Below are 18,307 nucleotides of genomic sequence, written 5' to 3'. Positions count from 1 at the left end.
CATTCTACATTCTTCACAGTGATTTGAATGTTCCTGGTCTAAAAACAGTGCAGAATATTTTCCCAGCATGCACATTTCCTGCCATGCAAATGGACCTTCTTGCAACAGCTATCTATAGATTCACACCTGATGGAAACCAAAAGCACACTCCGATTGTGTTTTGTAATCTCTAGTACTGGTACCTGACTGACCTTAAGCTTTATTATGAATGAGTGTAGCATATTCAATTCTCAAAAGACTTCATTCCCTGGTAGTCTTTGAACATGAAATATTTAGGATGGCGCAGGAAGGACGTCAGAAGGCCCCATTTTCAGAGGAAATCTAGCCCTGTGTCTGTTCAGTCTATTGTTATCTTCCCGAACAGCTAGAGAATGTCAATCCTGGAGCACTGAGCCCTGTGGACTGCATTATCACTGCATTATCACTGTATTCAATTGCAGTATCGCTGCATCATCTCTGCATTATCACTGTATTAACGGTGTTGTCACTGTATTCACTGCAGTATCACTGTATACTCACTGCATAATCACCACATAATCACTGCATTATCACTGTATTAACAACATGGTCACTGTATTCGCTGCAGTATCACTGTATACTCACTGCATAATCACTACATAATCACTGCATTATCACTGTATTAACAACATGGCCACTGTATTCACTGCAGTATCACTGTATACTCACTGAATAATCACTACATAATCACTGCATTATCACTGTATTAACAACATGGTTGCTGTATTCGCTGCAGTATCACTGTATACTCACTGCATAATCACTACATAATCACTGCATTATCACTGTATTAACAACATGGCCACTGTATTCACTGCAGTATCACTGTATACGCACTGCATAATCACTGCACTATCACTGTATTAACAACATGGCCACTGTATTCACTGCAGTATCACTCTATACTCACTGCATAATCACTACATAATCACTGCATTATCACTGTATTAACAACATGGTCACTGTATTCGCTGCAGTATCACTGCATAATCACTGCATTAACTATATTATCATTGTATTCACTGCACTATTACTGCATTCATGTGTTCTTTTCAACTGTGGGAGAATATACTCTGACACATGCTTACCTATGCGTAAACAGGTCAGGTTTTGACTTAATGCGACATCATGGATCAGCTGTCTGGGTTCTCGTAATAGATCAGCTGTCTCGGTTCTCGTAATAGATCAGCTGTCTGGGTTCTCGTAATAGATCAGCTGTCTGGGTTCTCGTAATAGATCAGCTGTCTGGGTTCTCGTAACAGATCAGCTGTCTGGGTTCTCGTAATAGATCAGCTGTCTGGGTTCTCGTAATAGATCAGCTGGCTGGGTTCTCGTAATAGATCAGCTGGCTGGGTTCTCGTAATAGATCAGCTGGCTGGGTTCTCTACATTAAATTCTGAGGTTGAGAGGGCAGGTGGCTGACAAACACGATTAGCTGGTCAGTTTTCTAACCAGAAAAGACCCTCATGAGGTCAACAACATACAATAGCAAAAGCTTCACGCTACGACAAACTGCTCCAGTCAAGAGTAGTAGGCTAACTAACACGAGTCTAATTTGGTTTATTATTTCCTTAAAGCGTTTGTTTTTATTCATGCTCTTTTTCAATGCAGTATCAATTATGCCTCCTAGTGTTTTTCATAGTGAAAAAGTAGGACTGAAATGACAGCCATGTTTTAGTTTGGTTTATTCTACAGAATTATATAATATATCAGTGAACAAACTTTCAAGTATGTAGACTAAATACTGGAAACCAAATAGACTAAATACTGGAAACCATGTAGACTAAATACTGGAAACCATGTAGACTAAATACTGGAAACCATGTAGACTAAATAATAGAAAACATGGTTGACTGGCCTTTTTTCACCTGATTCTCTCTGCAACTAAAGAAGGTACGATCTTAGAAAAAAAGGCTCTATCTTTAACCTAAAAGGGTTATTTGGCTGGCCTGACAGGAGAACCCTTTGAAGATCCCTTTTTGGTTCTAGGTAGAAACATTTTTCTTCCAGGTAGTACTCTTTTGGGTGCCATGTAGAACCCTTTCCTCAGAGAGTTCTACCTGGATCCCAAAAGGGTTCTACCTGGATCCCAAAAGGGTTCTACCTGGTTCCCAAAAGGGTTCTACCTGGAACCCTTCTACCTGGATCCCAAAGGGGTTCTACCTGGAACCCTTCTACCTGGATCCCAAAAGGGTTCTACCTGGATCCCAAAAGGGTTCTCCTATGGGGACAGCCAATGACCCCTTATGGAACCCCTTTTTTTCTAAGTGTGTAGATGAAGTGTGTAGATGACACTGCTGGTGGGAAAACATAGTGCCCTGTAATTGCATAGTTAACACATAATGCTTAACCCAGACAATATTTCCCCACTATTTTGCCTTCCTTTAGCATTCTTGTGTTTGCTTGCCTGCAGGTGATTATAATTCTCTAAGCTTGTCATCTCCTGTATGTGGCGTTGACATTGAAATGATTGACAGTGTTTTCCTTTCATTGCCCCCAGGATAGCTTCCTATGGATTCATTTACATGCCTCCAAAATAATTACGCTTCGGTCTATTTTGTCGTCTCAGAAATATCACGAGCTATGGGAGAGTGAATGATATGAAGGACAAGAGTGGCAGCTTAGTATCTTGTTTCCCAGGTCCTTGGTGAAAACTGACAACTCGTCACTCTAATCCGTGTTGACGTGCCGATAGTATTCCATTTCTTGTAATCTTTACCACTCCCTTGCGCAGCACAACTTGAAAGTCAAGTGTAATTATTAAGCATTGGTCTCTAATTGCTCTCTACATGAACTGACAAAGGGAGAATCATTTGCTCTGGAAAGTGGACATAATTGGTTATAGCCTTTGATTTGCTCAGAGGGGAGGAAAAGCAAATCATTTGTGCAAGAATATGTGCCAGGTGCTGCGATTGAGTTGTAGAGAAATGCCATTGTGAAATCCCAGGACACAGTAAGTAAAAGGTGTGCTCGCTAGGTGACCATAATGATCATCAATAATTAATAGCATACAGTAGCTAGGAAGTAACAAGGATATCATCCTTTCAAGTGCAGTAGGAACTGAAAGTAGGACATTGTTGTTTTCGAATGCACTTTGAATGCACAATGATTAAAGTGACCTAGCCTGTGATTGAGACGAGACCATCACTGTCTTCTTCACTTGTACCATGTAGGCTCCATCCTCGCCTTCCTCACCCTCGGCTAATGAACCAAAGTATGAGAAGCGCTGGCTGGATGCAGTGTCCCTACCCTTGTTGATGGCCCGAGTCTCCAAATACAAAGCCGGAACGGATAAATTAAGGTAAGGTAATCCTGTGTGATGAAATTCACCTCTGAGGCGCACAGTTCACCAAGCGCTGCTGTTGGTTTTGCAAGCACTTTTCATTTAGGTGAAAGGTTGTAACTCCAATATCTATGCACAGGCATGCAATGTGTTAAAAGGTCAGCACTGCTGCAGGGCCCAGATGGTGAAGCCATGATAGGATGGGAAGGTTTAACTTTAATACACTGAATTGGTTCTTTTTAGAGATTTAAACAATATCAAATGAAGGCAGGAAATCCCAGGAAATGTTATTTTCATTCCTTCCTCTGCTAGATAACATGATGTAAGAGATATGGCTGTCCTCTAGATCCCTAATGGAGCTGTTATTTAGAAAGAAATAAAGTGGTAATCAATGGGTATCTTTCTTACGTAGAACTCAAATAAGTTATCGTTGTTAGTCACAACCTGATACAATATGATGCATTATGGTGCTTGTTTCTGTCAATTCCAAAGAAAAATGAACTCCATGTATGAAAAGAGTGGAAGTATAATAAAAAAAATAAAATTGTATTGATACCCATAATCACACTTTTCACGCTTAATCCTTGAAGACGAGACTAAGTGGACATATTTTATGAGAAGTAAAGCATTTCTTCGGGCATATTAATGGGAAGATTTAAGATCCTTCAAATAAACACAAGACAGAGATTGAGTGGACGTATGGCTGATGCAAACAACGTCTTGATTGCAGATATTCCATTTTATGAGTTCAATCCTAATGAAGGATGATACTGGATTAGTGTTATTATCGTTAACAACGTGGCATAACTTCATTTGAATAACTGAGTGGTTATGATTAACTTTTTACCAGAATGTGTATGTAAACATGAGACATGAATCATCTGTGAACAAGATTCTTTCTCTCTCTTGTCATCATTACCCCCCACCATCTACATCATTTCCCCCACCAGCTACATCATTATCCCTACCATCTACATCATTTCCCCCACCAGCTACATCATTATCCCTACCATCTACATCATTTCCCCCACCAGCTACATCATTATCCCTACCATCTACATCATTTCCCCCACCAGCTACATCATTATCCCTACCATCTACATCATTTCCCCCACCAGCTACATCATTATCCCTACCATCTACATCATTTCCCCCACCAGCTACATCATTATCCCTACCATCTACATCATTTCCCCCACCAGCTACATCATTATCCCTACCATCTACATCATTTCCCCCACCAGCTACATCATTATCCCTACCATCTACATCATTGTCTCCACCGTCTACATCACATATGTCAGAGTCAAGGCCCGCGGGCCACATCCGGCCCGCAAGAAGGTTTTTTACGGCCCCTGGGATGATCTTGATTTATTATTAGAACCGGCCCGCAGCAAGCCGCAGGCAGCCCGCAGATCTTTTACACGCACCAATACTACATTTCCCACAATGCAAAGGTGACGCACCGAGCAGTAGGCTGCTTCATTTCAATATTTATTGGCACAGCAGTCGTCAGCATCACAGTAAAATTAACTTTCAGATACCCATCAAAAATGGCAAAACGGAAGGTGGATACTGAGAACCGGGGGTTTCAAACAAGGTGGGAGTCGGAGTATATGTTCACGAAGGTAGCTGGAAAACCTGTGTGTCTTCTGTGTGGAGAAAGTGTGGCGGTACTGAAAGAGTATAATCTGAGACGACATTATGAAACGAAACACGCGGACACACACGCGGACGCAACTGTCAAGGCCAGTTTTATTTTGGCAGAAGAGATCGCTAAATCAGCCCGGCCATTTACGGAGGGGGATTTCATCAAAAACTGCATGATTAAAGTTTGTGACGAAGTTTGCCCAGAAAAAAGGCAACTCTTTTTAAATGTGAGTCTGAGCAGAAACACCATTGCCGAGAGAGTAGACCAGTTGTCCATCAATCTAAAAGAGCAGCTTGTGAAAAAGGGAAAAGATTTTATTGCATATTCCTTGGCTGTGGATGAGAGCACCGACATTTCTGACATTGCCCAGTTGTCAATTTTCATCCGCGGAGTGGACTCCAACCTAAGCGTGACAGAGGAGTTTTTGGCTTTACGTCCTATGCATGGCACAACTACGGGGCATGATTTGTATGAAGAGGTGTCAAGATGTGTAAATGAGATGGAGCTGCCTTGGGAAAAACTCGTGGGTTTGACAACCGACGGAGCACCTGCGATGTGTGGACACAGGAGCGGACTGGTGGCGAAGATACGGGAAAAGATGCAAGAGGAAAACGCGACAGGTGAGCTGACAGCTTATCATTGTATCATACACCAGGAAGCGTTGTGCGGTAAAGCCTTGAAAATGGAGCATGTAATGAGCATCATCACGCGCACAGTTAACTTTATCAGAGCCAAAGGTTTGAATCACCGCCAGTTCAAGGCATTTCTGACGGAGTTAGAAACGGAGCATGGTGATTTGCCTTATCACACAGAGGTGCGATGGCTAAGCCAGGGAAAGGTGCTTCAAAGATGTTTCGAGCTTCGTGAGGAGATTTGTCTGTTCTTGGACAGCAAAGGGAAAGACACAACACAACTCCGAGACGAAATGTTTCTGTGTGAAATGGCTTTTCTGTGTGACATTACGAGTCATCTGAATGCAATAAACTTGCAGCTGCAGGGTCGGGATCGTGTCATCTCTGATATGTACAGTACAGTGAAGGCATTTAAAACCAAACTGACTCTGTGGGAGACGCAGATGCGGAAAGAAAATTTTAGCCACTTTCCCAGCTGCCAGACCATGAAAGAGAAGCTCTCTACCAGTGCGTTCCCGAGCACACAGTTGGCTGATAAAATAGGTATGCTTGCCGCTGACTTTCGACGCCGATTTGCTGACTTTGAAGCACAAAAAAGCAGGTTGGAACTGCTCGGTAACCCATTTGCTGTTGACGTGGAAAGCTCACCACCAAACCTCCAAATGGAGTTGATTGACCTCCAATGCAATGATGCACTGAGGGCAAAATATGCGGCAGTGGGTGCTGCGGAGTTCGCCCGTTTCCTCCCCGGCACAATGCCCCAGCTGCGCATCCAGGCTGCTCAAACGTTGTCTATGTTTGGCAGCACATACCTGTGTGAACAACTGTTTTCTTTGATGAACCTGAACAAAACATCACACAGAAGTCGACTTACTGCTGAACACCTCCACTCAATTCTGAGGATTTCTTCAGCTCAGAGCCTTACCCCGAACATTGATGAACTTGTGGAAAAGATGGGACACCACCAAGTATCACCCTCAACCTCAAACAAGTGAACATTACTGTGCAATCACATATTTAGAGTTTTTACTCAGTTCAAGTTTAAAAGTTAAAATTTAATATTTGTTTTCACTGCATGTTACTTCTCCTTAAACAAAGTGTTGTTTTTGATTAATAGATTTTTGCACTTTATTTTTTTGTATTTCAATCCAATTATATTTTAAAAATATTTCAGTTGAGTGGATGATAGAAAATTGCTATTATTGTTTTTTCTTTGAAGTAAATTTAGCCCACTTTTGCTAAAATAGAAAATATAGTCTACTGATGGTGCCTTGAATACCGGTTTCTTTCATTTAATGTTCATGTTATGGGGATATTTATATAAAGGAAATTTGTCTTTTGTGTCTGTTGAAAATTAAAGATTACTGACAGAGCCATAAGAAAATATTGCTTTATTTATCTGATCATATTGTAATATATTTGTTAGGTTTTCAGTAGGTTCAATTAGGTTCACTAGACTATATGCGTCATTTAAAAATTTTTCAATGAACATTCGAACAGTCCGGCCCTCGTCTTGTAGCTGATTTTTTTATTTGGCCCTCCGTCCATTTGACTTTGACACCCCTGGTCTACATGATTATCCCACCAGCTAAATCATTATCCCACCAGCTAAATCATTATCTCCATGGTCTACATCATTATTCCATCAGCTAAATCATTATCCCCACCAGCTACATCATTATCTCTACCATCTACATCATTGTCTCCACCGTCTACATGATTATCCCACCAGCTAAATCATTATCTCCAGGGTCTACATCATTATTCCATCAGCTAAATCATTATCCCCACCAGCTACATCATTATCCCTACCATCTACATCATTGTCTCCACCGTCTACATGATTATCCCACCAGCTAAATCATTATCCCACCAGCTAAATCATTATCTCCATGGTCTACATCATTATTCCATCATCTAAATCATTATCCCCACCAGCTACATCATTATCCCTACCATCTACATCATTTCCCCCACCAGCTACATCATTACCCCTACCATCTACATCATTTCCCCCACCAGCTACATCATTATCCCTACCATCTACATCATTTCCCCCACCAGCTACATCATTATCCCTACCATCTACATCATTTCCCCCACCAGCTACATCATTATCCCTACCATCTACATCATTGTCTCCACCGTCTACATGATTATCCCACCAGCTAAATCATTATCCCACCAGTTAAATCATTATCTCCATGGTCTATATCATTATCCTCACCTTCTAAATCATTATTCCTAACAGCTACATCATTATCCCCACCAGCTACATCATTATCCCACCAGCTAAATCATTATCCCACCAGTTAAAGCATTTTCTCCATGGTCTACATCATTATCCCACCAGCCACATCATTATCCCACCAGCTAAATCATTATCCCACCAGTTAAATCATTATCTCCATGGTCTATATCATTATCCTCACCTTCTAAATCATTATTCCTAACAGCTATATCATTATCCCCACCAGCTACATATTATCCCCACCAGTTACATAATTATCCCACCGGCTATATCATTATCCCCACCATCTACATCATTTTCCCCACCAATTACATAATTATCCCCACCAGCTACATCATTATATGTATATACTGCACTCAATACCATCTACTGTATCTTGCCTATGCCGCTCTGTACCATCACTCATTCATATATCTTTATGTACATATTCTTTATCCCCTTACACTTGTCTATAAGGTGTCTATAAGGTAGTAGTTTTGGAATTGTTAGCTAGATTACTTGTTGGTTATTACTGCATTGTCGGAACTAGAAGCACAAGCATTTCGCTACACTTGCATTAACATCTGCTAACCATGTGTATGTGACAAATAGAATTTGATTTGATTTGATTATCCCCACCAGCTACATCATTATCCCCACCAGCTACATCATTATCCCCACCAGCCACATCATTATCCTCACCTTCTAAATCATTATCTCCACCAGCTACATCATTATCCCACCCGCTCCCTGTCTCTATTGCTCTTATTAAAGTCTCGATTGCTCTTGACATCCCCTGAAAAAGTGTGTACAGGCAAGGAGGCCTACAAACCTGACTCAGTTACATCAGCTCTGTCAGGAATGGGCCAAAATTCACCCAAGCTTTTGGAAGGCTACCTGAAATGTTTGACCCAAGTTAAACAATTTAAAGGCAATGCTACCAAATACTAATTCAGTGTATGTAAACTTTTGACCCACTGGGAATGTGATGAAAGAAATAAAATCTGAAATAAATCATTCTCTCTACTATTATTCTAACATTTCACATTCTTAAAATAAAGTGGTGATCCTAACTGACCTAAGACAGGGAATTTTTACTAGGATTAAATGTCAGGGATTGTGAAAAACTGAGTTTAAATGTATTTGGCTAAGGTGTATGTAAACTTCCGACTTCATCTGTACTTGCATACATACATGCATACATACATACATACATACATACATACATACGTACACACGTACATACATACATACGTACGTACGTATGTCCGTACATACATAAACTCAGCAAAAAAATAAACTCCCCTTTTCCAGGACCCTGTCTTTCAAAGATAATTCGTAAAAGTCCAAATAACTTCACAGATCTTCATTGTAAAGGCTTTAAACACTGTTTCCCCTGCTTGTTCAAAGACCCCCCAAAAATAAATGAAAATAAATGAAAATGCACCTGTGGAACTGTTGTTAAGACACTAACAGCTTACAGATAGTAGGAAATTAAGGTCACAGTTATGAAAATGTAGGACACTAAAGAGGTCTTTCTACTGATTCTGAAAAACACCAAAAGACCCTGCTCATCTGCGTGAACGTGCCTTAGGCATGCTGCAAGGAGGCATGAGGACTGCAGATGTGGCCAGGGCAATAAATTGCAATGTCCGTACTGTGAGACACCTAAGTCAGCGCTACAGGGAGACATGATGGACAGCTGATCGTCCTCGCTGTGGCAGACCACATGTAACAACCCCAGCACAGGATCGGTACATCCGAACATCACACCTGTAGGACAGGTACAGGATTGCCAAAACAACTGCCTGAGTTACACCAGGAACACACAATCCCTCCATCAGTGCTCAGACTGTCCACAATAGGCTGAGAGAGGCTGGACTGAGGACTTGTAGGCTTGTTGTAAGGCGGGTCCTCACCAGACATCACCGGCAACAACGTCACCTATGGGCACAAACCCACCGTCGCTGGACCAGACAGGACTGGCAAAAAGTGCTCTTCACTGACAAGTCGCGGTTTTGTCTCACCAGGGGTGATGGTCGGACTCGCATTTATCATCGAAGGAATGAGCGTTACACCGAGGCCTGTACTCTGGAGCGGGATCAATTTGGAGGTGGTGGGTCTGTCATGGTCTGGGGCGGTGTGTCACAGCATCATTGGACTGAACTTGTTGTCATTGCAGACAATCTCAACGCTGTGCGTTACAGGGAAGACGTCCTCCTCCCTCATGTGGTACCCTTCCTGCAGCTCATCCTGATATGACCCTCCAGCATGACAAGGCCACCAGCCATACTGTTAGTTCTGTGCATGATTTCCTGCAAGACAGGAATGTCAGTGTTCTGCCATTGCCAGCGAAGAGCCTGGATCTCAACGGCCAAGACAGAAACCATCTGGGTTTTAGAGGACCAAGACAGAGACAGTCTGGGTTTTAGAGGACCAAGACAGAGACAGTCTGGGTTTTAGAGGACCAAGACAGAGACAGTCTGGGTTTTAGAGGACCATGACAGAGACAGTCTGGGTTTTAGAGGACCAAGACAGAGACAGTCTGGGTTTCTGAGGACCAGGACAGAGACAGTCTAGGTTTTAGAGGACCAAGACAGAGACAGTCTGGGTTTTAGAGGACCAAGACAGAGACAGTCTGGGTTTCTGAGGACCAAGCAGAGACTGTCTGGGTTTTAGAGGACCAAGACAGAGACAGTCTGGGTTTTAGAGGACCAAGACAGAGACAGTCTGGGTTTTAGAGGACCAAGACAGAGACAGTCTGGGTTTTAGAGGACCAAGACAGAGACAGTCTGGGTTTTAGAGGACCAAGACAGAGACAGTCTGGGTTTCTGAGGACCAAGACAGAGACAGTCTGGGTTTCTGAGGACCAAGACAGAGACAGTCTGGGTTTTAGAGGACCAAGACAGAGACAGTCTGGGTTTCTGAGGACCAAGCAGAGACTGTCTGGGTTTTAGAGGACCAAGACAGAGACAGTCTGGGTTTCTGAGGACCAAGACAGAGACAGTCTGGGTTTTAGAGGACCAAGACAGAGACAGTCTGGGTTTCTGAGGACCAAGACAGAGACAGTCTGGGTTTTAGAGGACCAAGACAGAGACAGTCTGGGTTTCTGAGGACCAAGACAGAGACAGTCTGGGTTTCTGAGGACCAAGACAGAAACAGTCTGGGTTTTAGAGGACCAAGACAGAGACAGTCTGGGTTTTAGAGGACCACGCTGCAGTGTGCTGACAGTTGAAGCAGAACATTCCACTATCCAGGCAATCTCAGAAACAAGTCAGGCAGACAGAGTAAAGCTGTATCTATCACTGCAGCTTGCATTCATTCAGATAATGTTATCTCCAAACGGTTGTTTTATATGTTTTGATCTCTCTCTTCATATATATTCTCACTGCATTTTATATAGGGCAATTTACACGTGCACCCTACCCTACACATCAAGAGGATTTGTACTTAACTTTACAATTGAGCATCCCTCAGAGTCTGCACTCAGTGGAACAAAGATTTATAACAAGCCAATTGTACACTTGCATTGCATATTATTAAGGGCGTTTTCAACAGAAGAACCAAGGTTCCCTAAAGGATCTTTGTAACATTGTAACACGATGTCTGAGTTTCAGGGAGAGTGTGTGCAAGCTCTGGTTATTTTAAACATTGATTGCAGTGCTTTCATAATTCTCTTCATGTTTCTCAACATCCCTCTATAGAAGATTCTCCTCAAATCAAAATCAAATCAAATTTATTTATAAAGCCCTTCTTACATCAGCTGATGTCTCAAAGTGCTGTACAGAAACCCAGCCTAAAACCCCAACCAGCAAGCACTGCAGGTGTAGAAGCACGGTATATCCTCAAATTTCTCTTCTCAACATCCCCCTACAGAACATTCTCCTCATATTTCTCTTCTCAACATCCCCCTACAGAACATTCTCCTCATATTTCTCTTCTCAACATCCCCTACAGAACATTCTCCTCATATTTCTCAACATCCCTCTATAGAACATTCTCCTCATATTTCTCTTCTCAACATCCCCTACAGAACATTCTCCTCATATTTCTCAACATCCCTCTATAGAACATTCTCCTCATATTTCTCTTCTCAACATCCCCCTACAGAACATTCTCCTCATATTTCTCTTCTCAACATCCCCTACAGAACATTCTCCTCATATTTCTCTTCTCAACATCCCTCTATAGAACATTCTCCTCATATTTCTCTTCTCAACATCCCGTACAGAACATTCTCCTCATATTTCTCTTCTCAACATCCCTCTATAGAACATTATCCTCATATGTCTCTTCTCAACAACCCCCTACAGAACATTATCCTCATATTTCTCTTCTCAACATCCCCCTACAGAACATTCTCCTCATATTTCTCTTCTCAACATCCGCCTACAGAACATTCTCCTCATATTTCTCTTCTCAACATCCCCTTCAGAACATTCTCCTCATATTTCTCTTCTCAACATCCCCCTACAGAACATTCTCCTCATATTTCTCTTCTCAACATCCCTCTATAGAACATTATCCTCATATTTCTCTTCTCAACATCCCTCTATAGAACATTCTCCTCATATTTCTCTTCTCAACATCCCGTACAGAACATTCTCCTCATATTTATCTTCTCAACATCCCTCTACATAACATTCTCCTCATATTTCTCTTCTCAACATCCCTCTATAGAACATTCTCCTCATATTTCTCAACATCCCGTACAGAACATTCTCCTCATATTTCTCAACATCCCCTACAGAACATTCTCCTCATATTTCTCAACATCCCGTACAGAACATTCTCCTCATATTTCTCTTCTCAACATCCCTCTATAGAACATTCTCCTCATATTTCTCTTCTCAACATCCCCTACAGAACATTCTCCTTATATTTCTCAACATCCCTCTATAGAACATTCTCCTCATATTTCTCAACATCCCGTACAGAAAATTCTCCTCATATTTCTCAACATCCCGTACAGAACATTATCCTCATATTTCTCTTCTCAACATCCCCTTCAGAACATTATCCTCATATTTCTCTTCTCAACATCCCTCTATAGAACATTCTCCTCATATTTCTCAACATCCCGTACAGAACGTTATCCTCATATTTCTCTTCTCAACATCCCGTACAGAACATTCTCCTCATATTTCTCAACATCCCGTACAGAACATTCTCCTCATATTTCTCTTCTCAACATCCCCCTACAGAACATTCTCCTCATATTTCTCAACATCCCGTACAGAACATTCTCCTCATATTTCTCTTCTCAACATCCCACTACAGAACATTCTCCTCATATTTCTCAACATCCCGTACAGAACATTCTCCTCATATTTCTCTTCTCAACATCCCCCTACAGAACATTCTCCTCATATTTCTCTTCTCAACATCCCCCTACAGAACATTCTCCTCATATTTATCTTCTCAACATCCCTCTATAGAACATTCTCCTCATATTTATCTTCTCAACATCCCTCTATAGAACATTCTCCTCATATTTCTCTTCTCAACATCCCTCTATAGAACATTCTCCTCATATTTCTCTTCTCAACATCCCGTACAGAACATTCTCCTCATATTTCTCCTCTCAACATCCCCCTACAGAACATTCTCCTCATATTTCTCTTCTCAACATCCCCTTCAGAACATTCTCCTCATATTTCTCTTCTCAACATCCCTCTTTTGAACATTCTCCTCATATTTCTCTTCTCAACATCCCTCTATAGAACATTATCCTCATATTTCTCTTCTCAACATCCCCTACAGAACATTCTCCTCATATTTCTCTTCTCAACATCCCCCTACAGAACATTCTCCTCATATTTCTCTTCTCAACATCCCTCTATAGAACATTCTCCTCATATTTCTCAACATCCCGTACAGAACATTCTCCTCATATTTCTCAACATCCCCTACAGAACATTCTCCTCATATTTCTCAACATCCCCTACAGAACATTCTCCTCATATTTCTCTTCTCAACATCCCTCTATAGAACATTCTCCTCATATTTCTCTTCTCAACATCCCTCTATAGAACATTCTCCTCATATTTCTCAACATCCCGTACAGAACATTCTCCTCATATTTCTCAACATCCCCTACAGAACATTCTCCTCATATTTCTCAACATCCCGTACAGAACATTCTCCTCATATTTCTCTTCTCAACATCCCTCTATAGAACATTCTCCTCATATTTCTCTTCTCAACATCCCCTACAGAACATTCTCCTCATATTTCTCAACATCCCTCTATAGAACATTCTCCTCATATTTCTCAACATCCCGTACAGAACATTCTCCTCATATTTCTCAACATCCCGTACAGAACATTATCCTCATATTTCTCTTCTCAACATCCCCTTCAGAACATTCTCCTCATATTTCTCAACATCCCGTACAGAACATTCTCCTCATATTTCTCTTCTCAACATCCCCCTACAGAACATTCTCCTCATATTTCTCAACATCCCGTATAGAACATTCTCCTCATATTTCTCTTCTCAACATCCCCATACAGAACATTCTCCTAATATTTCTCAACATCCCGTACAGAACATTCTCCTCATATTTCTCTTCTCAACATCCCGTACAGAACATTCTCCTCATATTTCTCTTCTCAACATCCCCCTACAGAACATTCTCCTCATATTTCTCTTCTCAACATCCCGTACAGAACATTCTCCTCATATTTCTCTTCTCAACATCCCGTACAGAACATATTCACTGCTGGAAGTCCAACACTTCATCCCAGCCTATGGAGAGTTTGCTTAACATTTGACACTTTTCAAGATCTGTGTGATAAATGTGATTGTCTAACCGTCAGAGAAAAGCTGTTTTGATGGCATCGTCATGTTCAATGCTATTTTTGTTTTAAAACTATTGACAGTTGTTTCTAAGTCTAATTGATCTGGAGTGTTTTTCAAATGCCCAAAAATGAAATGGTAAAAAGCGTCACCTTTAAATATAAATGATGAAAGGGATTCGATGCACGTGTACGCCATTTTACCCTGCCGGTGTCCTTATCGGTGACATGCAACAAACGATGATGTACTTTGAAACCGAGCTGTAATTTGCAACCGTCTGATATTCTGTGTTTGCGCTTGCTCCTGAAGTCATTCGGGTGTGCTGTGGCCATTACATATGCAATCAAATATCTCAGAATTAAGTCTTTTTTTTTTCTTTCTTTTTTTTCTCTATACTTTTCTCTCTCTAGAAAAGTGTGGAGTGCATTGTAAAGATCAGCCAAAATAAACGCTATAACGCTACAGAATGTGGAATCTGTTTAAGAGTGTATATGTACTTGTTCAGGGCTCTGTATTTCCTTAATTCTCTATGTTAGTTGCTATGGTTATCGAATGCAGGTGAACTGTAATGTTAATTAGCATCGTAACACTGCCTGTCCTCACTTCAGTGAAAGAAACAGCTTGGTTTAAAGGTTTTCCACTCTGACCATTCTAGTTAAAAAAAAGTGCTTTTAACTGTACAGTACTACTGTACATCTCTAACCTGAACGTTCATACCCCCTCCAGGTCGAACAGCTTTGAAGTCTGCGCCTTAGATGGAACGAGCATCAATATTCTACAATTTTGCACTGCAGCAGAAAGCACTGACTGGCTTCAAGCAATATCAACCAATATCAGTGATTTGACACTGGAGAATGTAAGTCTACTGTATAACCAGGTAAAAATGTATTATTTAATTTTTTTTTATCCAGATACAGATTGAATGGACAGGATCAAGGGCCAAAGCACAAGTAACTCAACAGAAGATGTGTGCTAAAATCCCAGGGGTATCCAAATTTTTGAATTCTATTCTCATTAGAATGTGATACCTATTATTAATGTCCTCTCCTTCTCTTCTAGAAAATAGGTATTCATGGGCATAATGAATTAGTGCCTTGTAGTAATCCATCATTAATACTCTCACGTGATCGCTAGTGTTTAGCTATCTCATTTCCATTATTCCCTGTTGATTAGTACACTGATGATCTATCACTATGTGTCGCTAAGGATCCAGAAAGGCTGCTCTGAGCTACACAACTACACAGCTGCTCTTTTTTCTAAAGTAGGATTCATTCAGTCGTGCGTCACCTGATTATGGATGAGTAGTCGGATGGATGAGTAGTCGGATGGATGAGTAGTCGGATGGATGAGTAGTCGGAGGGCGAAACGTTCATTCAGCATGTAATTGTGAGAGGAGCTGGTGAAGCAGAACTCTTGACTTTGATTGTGGTGACCAACAACCTAGAAATAGACTGTGACATCCTAATGGGTCCTGGCATGTTCATCAACAGAGAATGACTTGATATGATACTGCAGCTGACTTGCAGCTTGCTTATTAGAACGTCAGTTGTTGTTGATTTGACCATGTATCAGTATCAGTAAAGTATAAGAGCTGGTCTGACCATGTATCAGTATCAGTAAAGTATAAGAGCTGGTCTGACCATGTATCAGTATCAGTAAAGTATAAGAGCTAGTCTGACCATGTATCAGTATCAGTAAAGTATAAGAGCTGGTCTGACCATGTATCAGTATCAGTAAAGTATAAGAGCTGGTCTGACCATGTATCAGTATCAGTAAAGTATAAGAGCTGGTCTGACCATGTATCAGTATCAGTAAAGTATAAGAGCTAGTCTGACCATGTATCAGTATCAGTAAAGTATAAGAGCTGGTCTGACCATGTATCAGTATCAGTAAAGTATAAGAGCTAGTCTGACCATGTATCAGTATCAGTAAAGTATAAGAGCTAGTCTGACCATGTATCAGTATCAGTAAAGTATAAGAGCTAGTCTGACCATGTATCAGTATCAGTAAAGTATAAGAGCTAGTCTGACCATGTATCAGTATCAGTAAAGTATAAGAGCTAGTCTGACCATGTATCAGTATCAGTAAAGTATAAGAGCTGGTCTGACCATGTATCAGTATCAGTAAAGTATAAGAGCTAGTCTGACCATGTATCAGTATCAGTAAAGTATAAGAGCTGGTCTGACCATGTATCAGTATCAGTAAAGTATAAGAGCTGGTCTGACCATGTATCAGTATCAGTAAAGTATAAGAGCTAGTCTGACCATGTATCAGTATCAGTAAAGTATAAGAGCTGGTCTGACCATGTATCAGTATCAGTAAAGTATAAGAGCTAGTCTGACCATGTATCAGTATCAGTAAAGTATAAGAGCTAGTCTGACCATGTATCAGTATCAGTAAAGTATAAGAGCTAGTCTGACCATGTATCAGTATCAGTAAAGTATAAGAGCTAGTCTGACCATGTATCAGTATCAGTAAAGTATAAGAGCTAGTCTGACCATGTATCAGTATCAGTAAAGTATAAGAGCTGGTCTGACCATGTATCAGTATCAGTAAAGTATAAGAGCTAGTCTGACCATGTATCAGTATCAGTAAAGTATAAGAGCTGGTCTGACCATGCCACAGTATCAGTAAAGTATAAGAGCTAGTCTGACCATGTATCAGTATCAGTAAAGTATAAGAGCTAGTCTGACCATGTATCAGTATCAGTAAAGTATAAGAGCTAGTCTGACCATGTATCAGTATCAGTAAAGTATAAGAGCTAGTCTGACCATGTATCAGTATCAGTAAAGTATAAGAGCTAGTCTGACCATGTATCAGTATCAGTAAAGTATAAGAGCTAGTCTGACCATGTATCAGTATCAGTAAAGTATAAGAGCTAGTCTGACCATGTATCAGTATCAGTAAAGTATAAGAGCTAGTCTGACCATGTATCAGTATCAGTAAAGTAGAAGAGCTAGTCTGACCATGTATCAGTATCAGTAAAGTATAAGAGCTAGTCTGACCATGTATCAGTATCAGTAAAGTAGAAGAGCTAGTCTGACCATGTATCAGTATCAGTAAAGTATAAGAGCTAGTCTGACCATGTATCAGTATCAGTAAAGTATAAGAGCTGGTCTGACCATGTATCAGTATCAGTAAAGTATAAGAGCTGGTCTGACCATGTATCAGTATCAGTAAAGTATAAGAGCTGGTCTGACCATGTATCAGTATCAGTAAAGTATAAGAGCTAGTCTGACCATGTATCAGTATCAGTAAAGTATAAGAGCTGGTCTGACCATGCCACAGTATCAGTAAAGTATAAGAGCTAGTCTGACCATGTATCAGTATCAGTAAAGTATAAGAGCTAGTCTGACCATGTATCAGTATCAGTAAAGTATAAGAGCTAGTCTGACCATGTATCAGTATCAGTAAAGTATAAGAGCTGGTCTGACCATGTATCAGTATCAGTAAAGTATAAGAGCTGGTCTGACCATGTATCAGTATCAGTAAAGTATAAGAGCTGGTCTGACCATGTATCAGTATCAGTACAGTATAAGAGCTAGTCTGACCATGTATCAGTATCAGTAAAGTATAAGAGCTAGTCTGACCATGTATCAGTATCAGTAAAGTATAAGAGCTAGTCTGACCATGTATCAGTATCAGTAAAGTATAAGAGCTGGTCTGACCATGTATCAGTATCAGTAAAGTA

The 18,307-nt window shown here is 40.7% G+C and overlaps 1 protein-coding gene across 1 annotated transcript in view; it reads left to right on the top strand.

Moving 5' to 3' along the window:
* The window catches only part of LOC139383981 (gamma-2-syntrophin-like), a 75,313-nt gene that overhangs the window by 32,841 nt on the left and 24,165 nt on the right, over nucleotides 1-18,307 (top strand). The window contains exons 9-10 of the mRNA XM_071128610.1: nucleotides 3,192-3,319; nucleotides 15,343-15,472. Of these exons, the coding sequence (XP_070984711.1) occupies nucleotides 3,192-3,319; nucleotides 15,343-15,472 (258 nt within the window). The remainder of the gene's footprint in view (nucleotides 1-3,191; nucleotides 3,320-15,342; nucleotides 15,473-18,307) is intronic.

The sequence above is a fragment of the Oncorhynchus clarkii genome, chromosome 25 (assembly GCF_045791955.1).
Source record: "Oncorhynchus clarkii lewisi isolate Uvic-CL-2024 chromosome 25, UVic_Ocla_1.0, whole genome shotgun sequence".
Lineage (NCBI taxonomy): Eukaryota > Metazoa > Chordata > Actinopteri > Salmoniformes > Salmonidae > Oncorhynchus > Oncorhynchus clarkii.
Note: the sequence above shows the minus strand (reverse complement) of the source record. Positions and strands in the feature narration are given on the sequence as shown.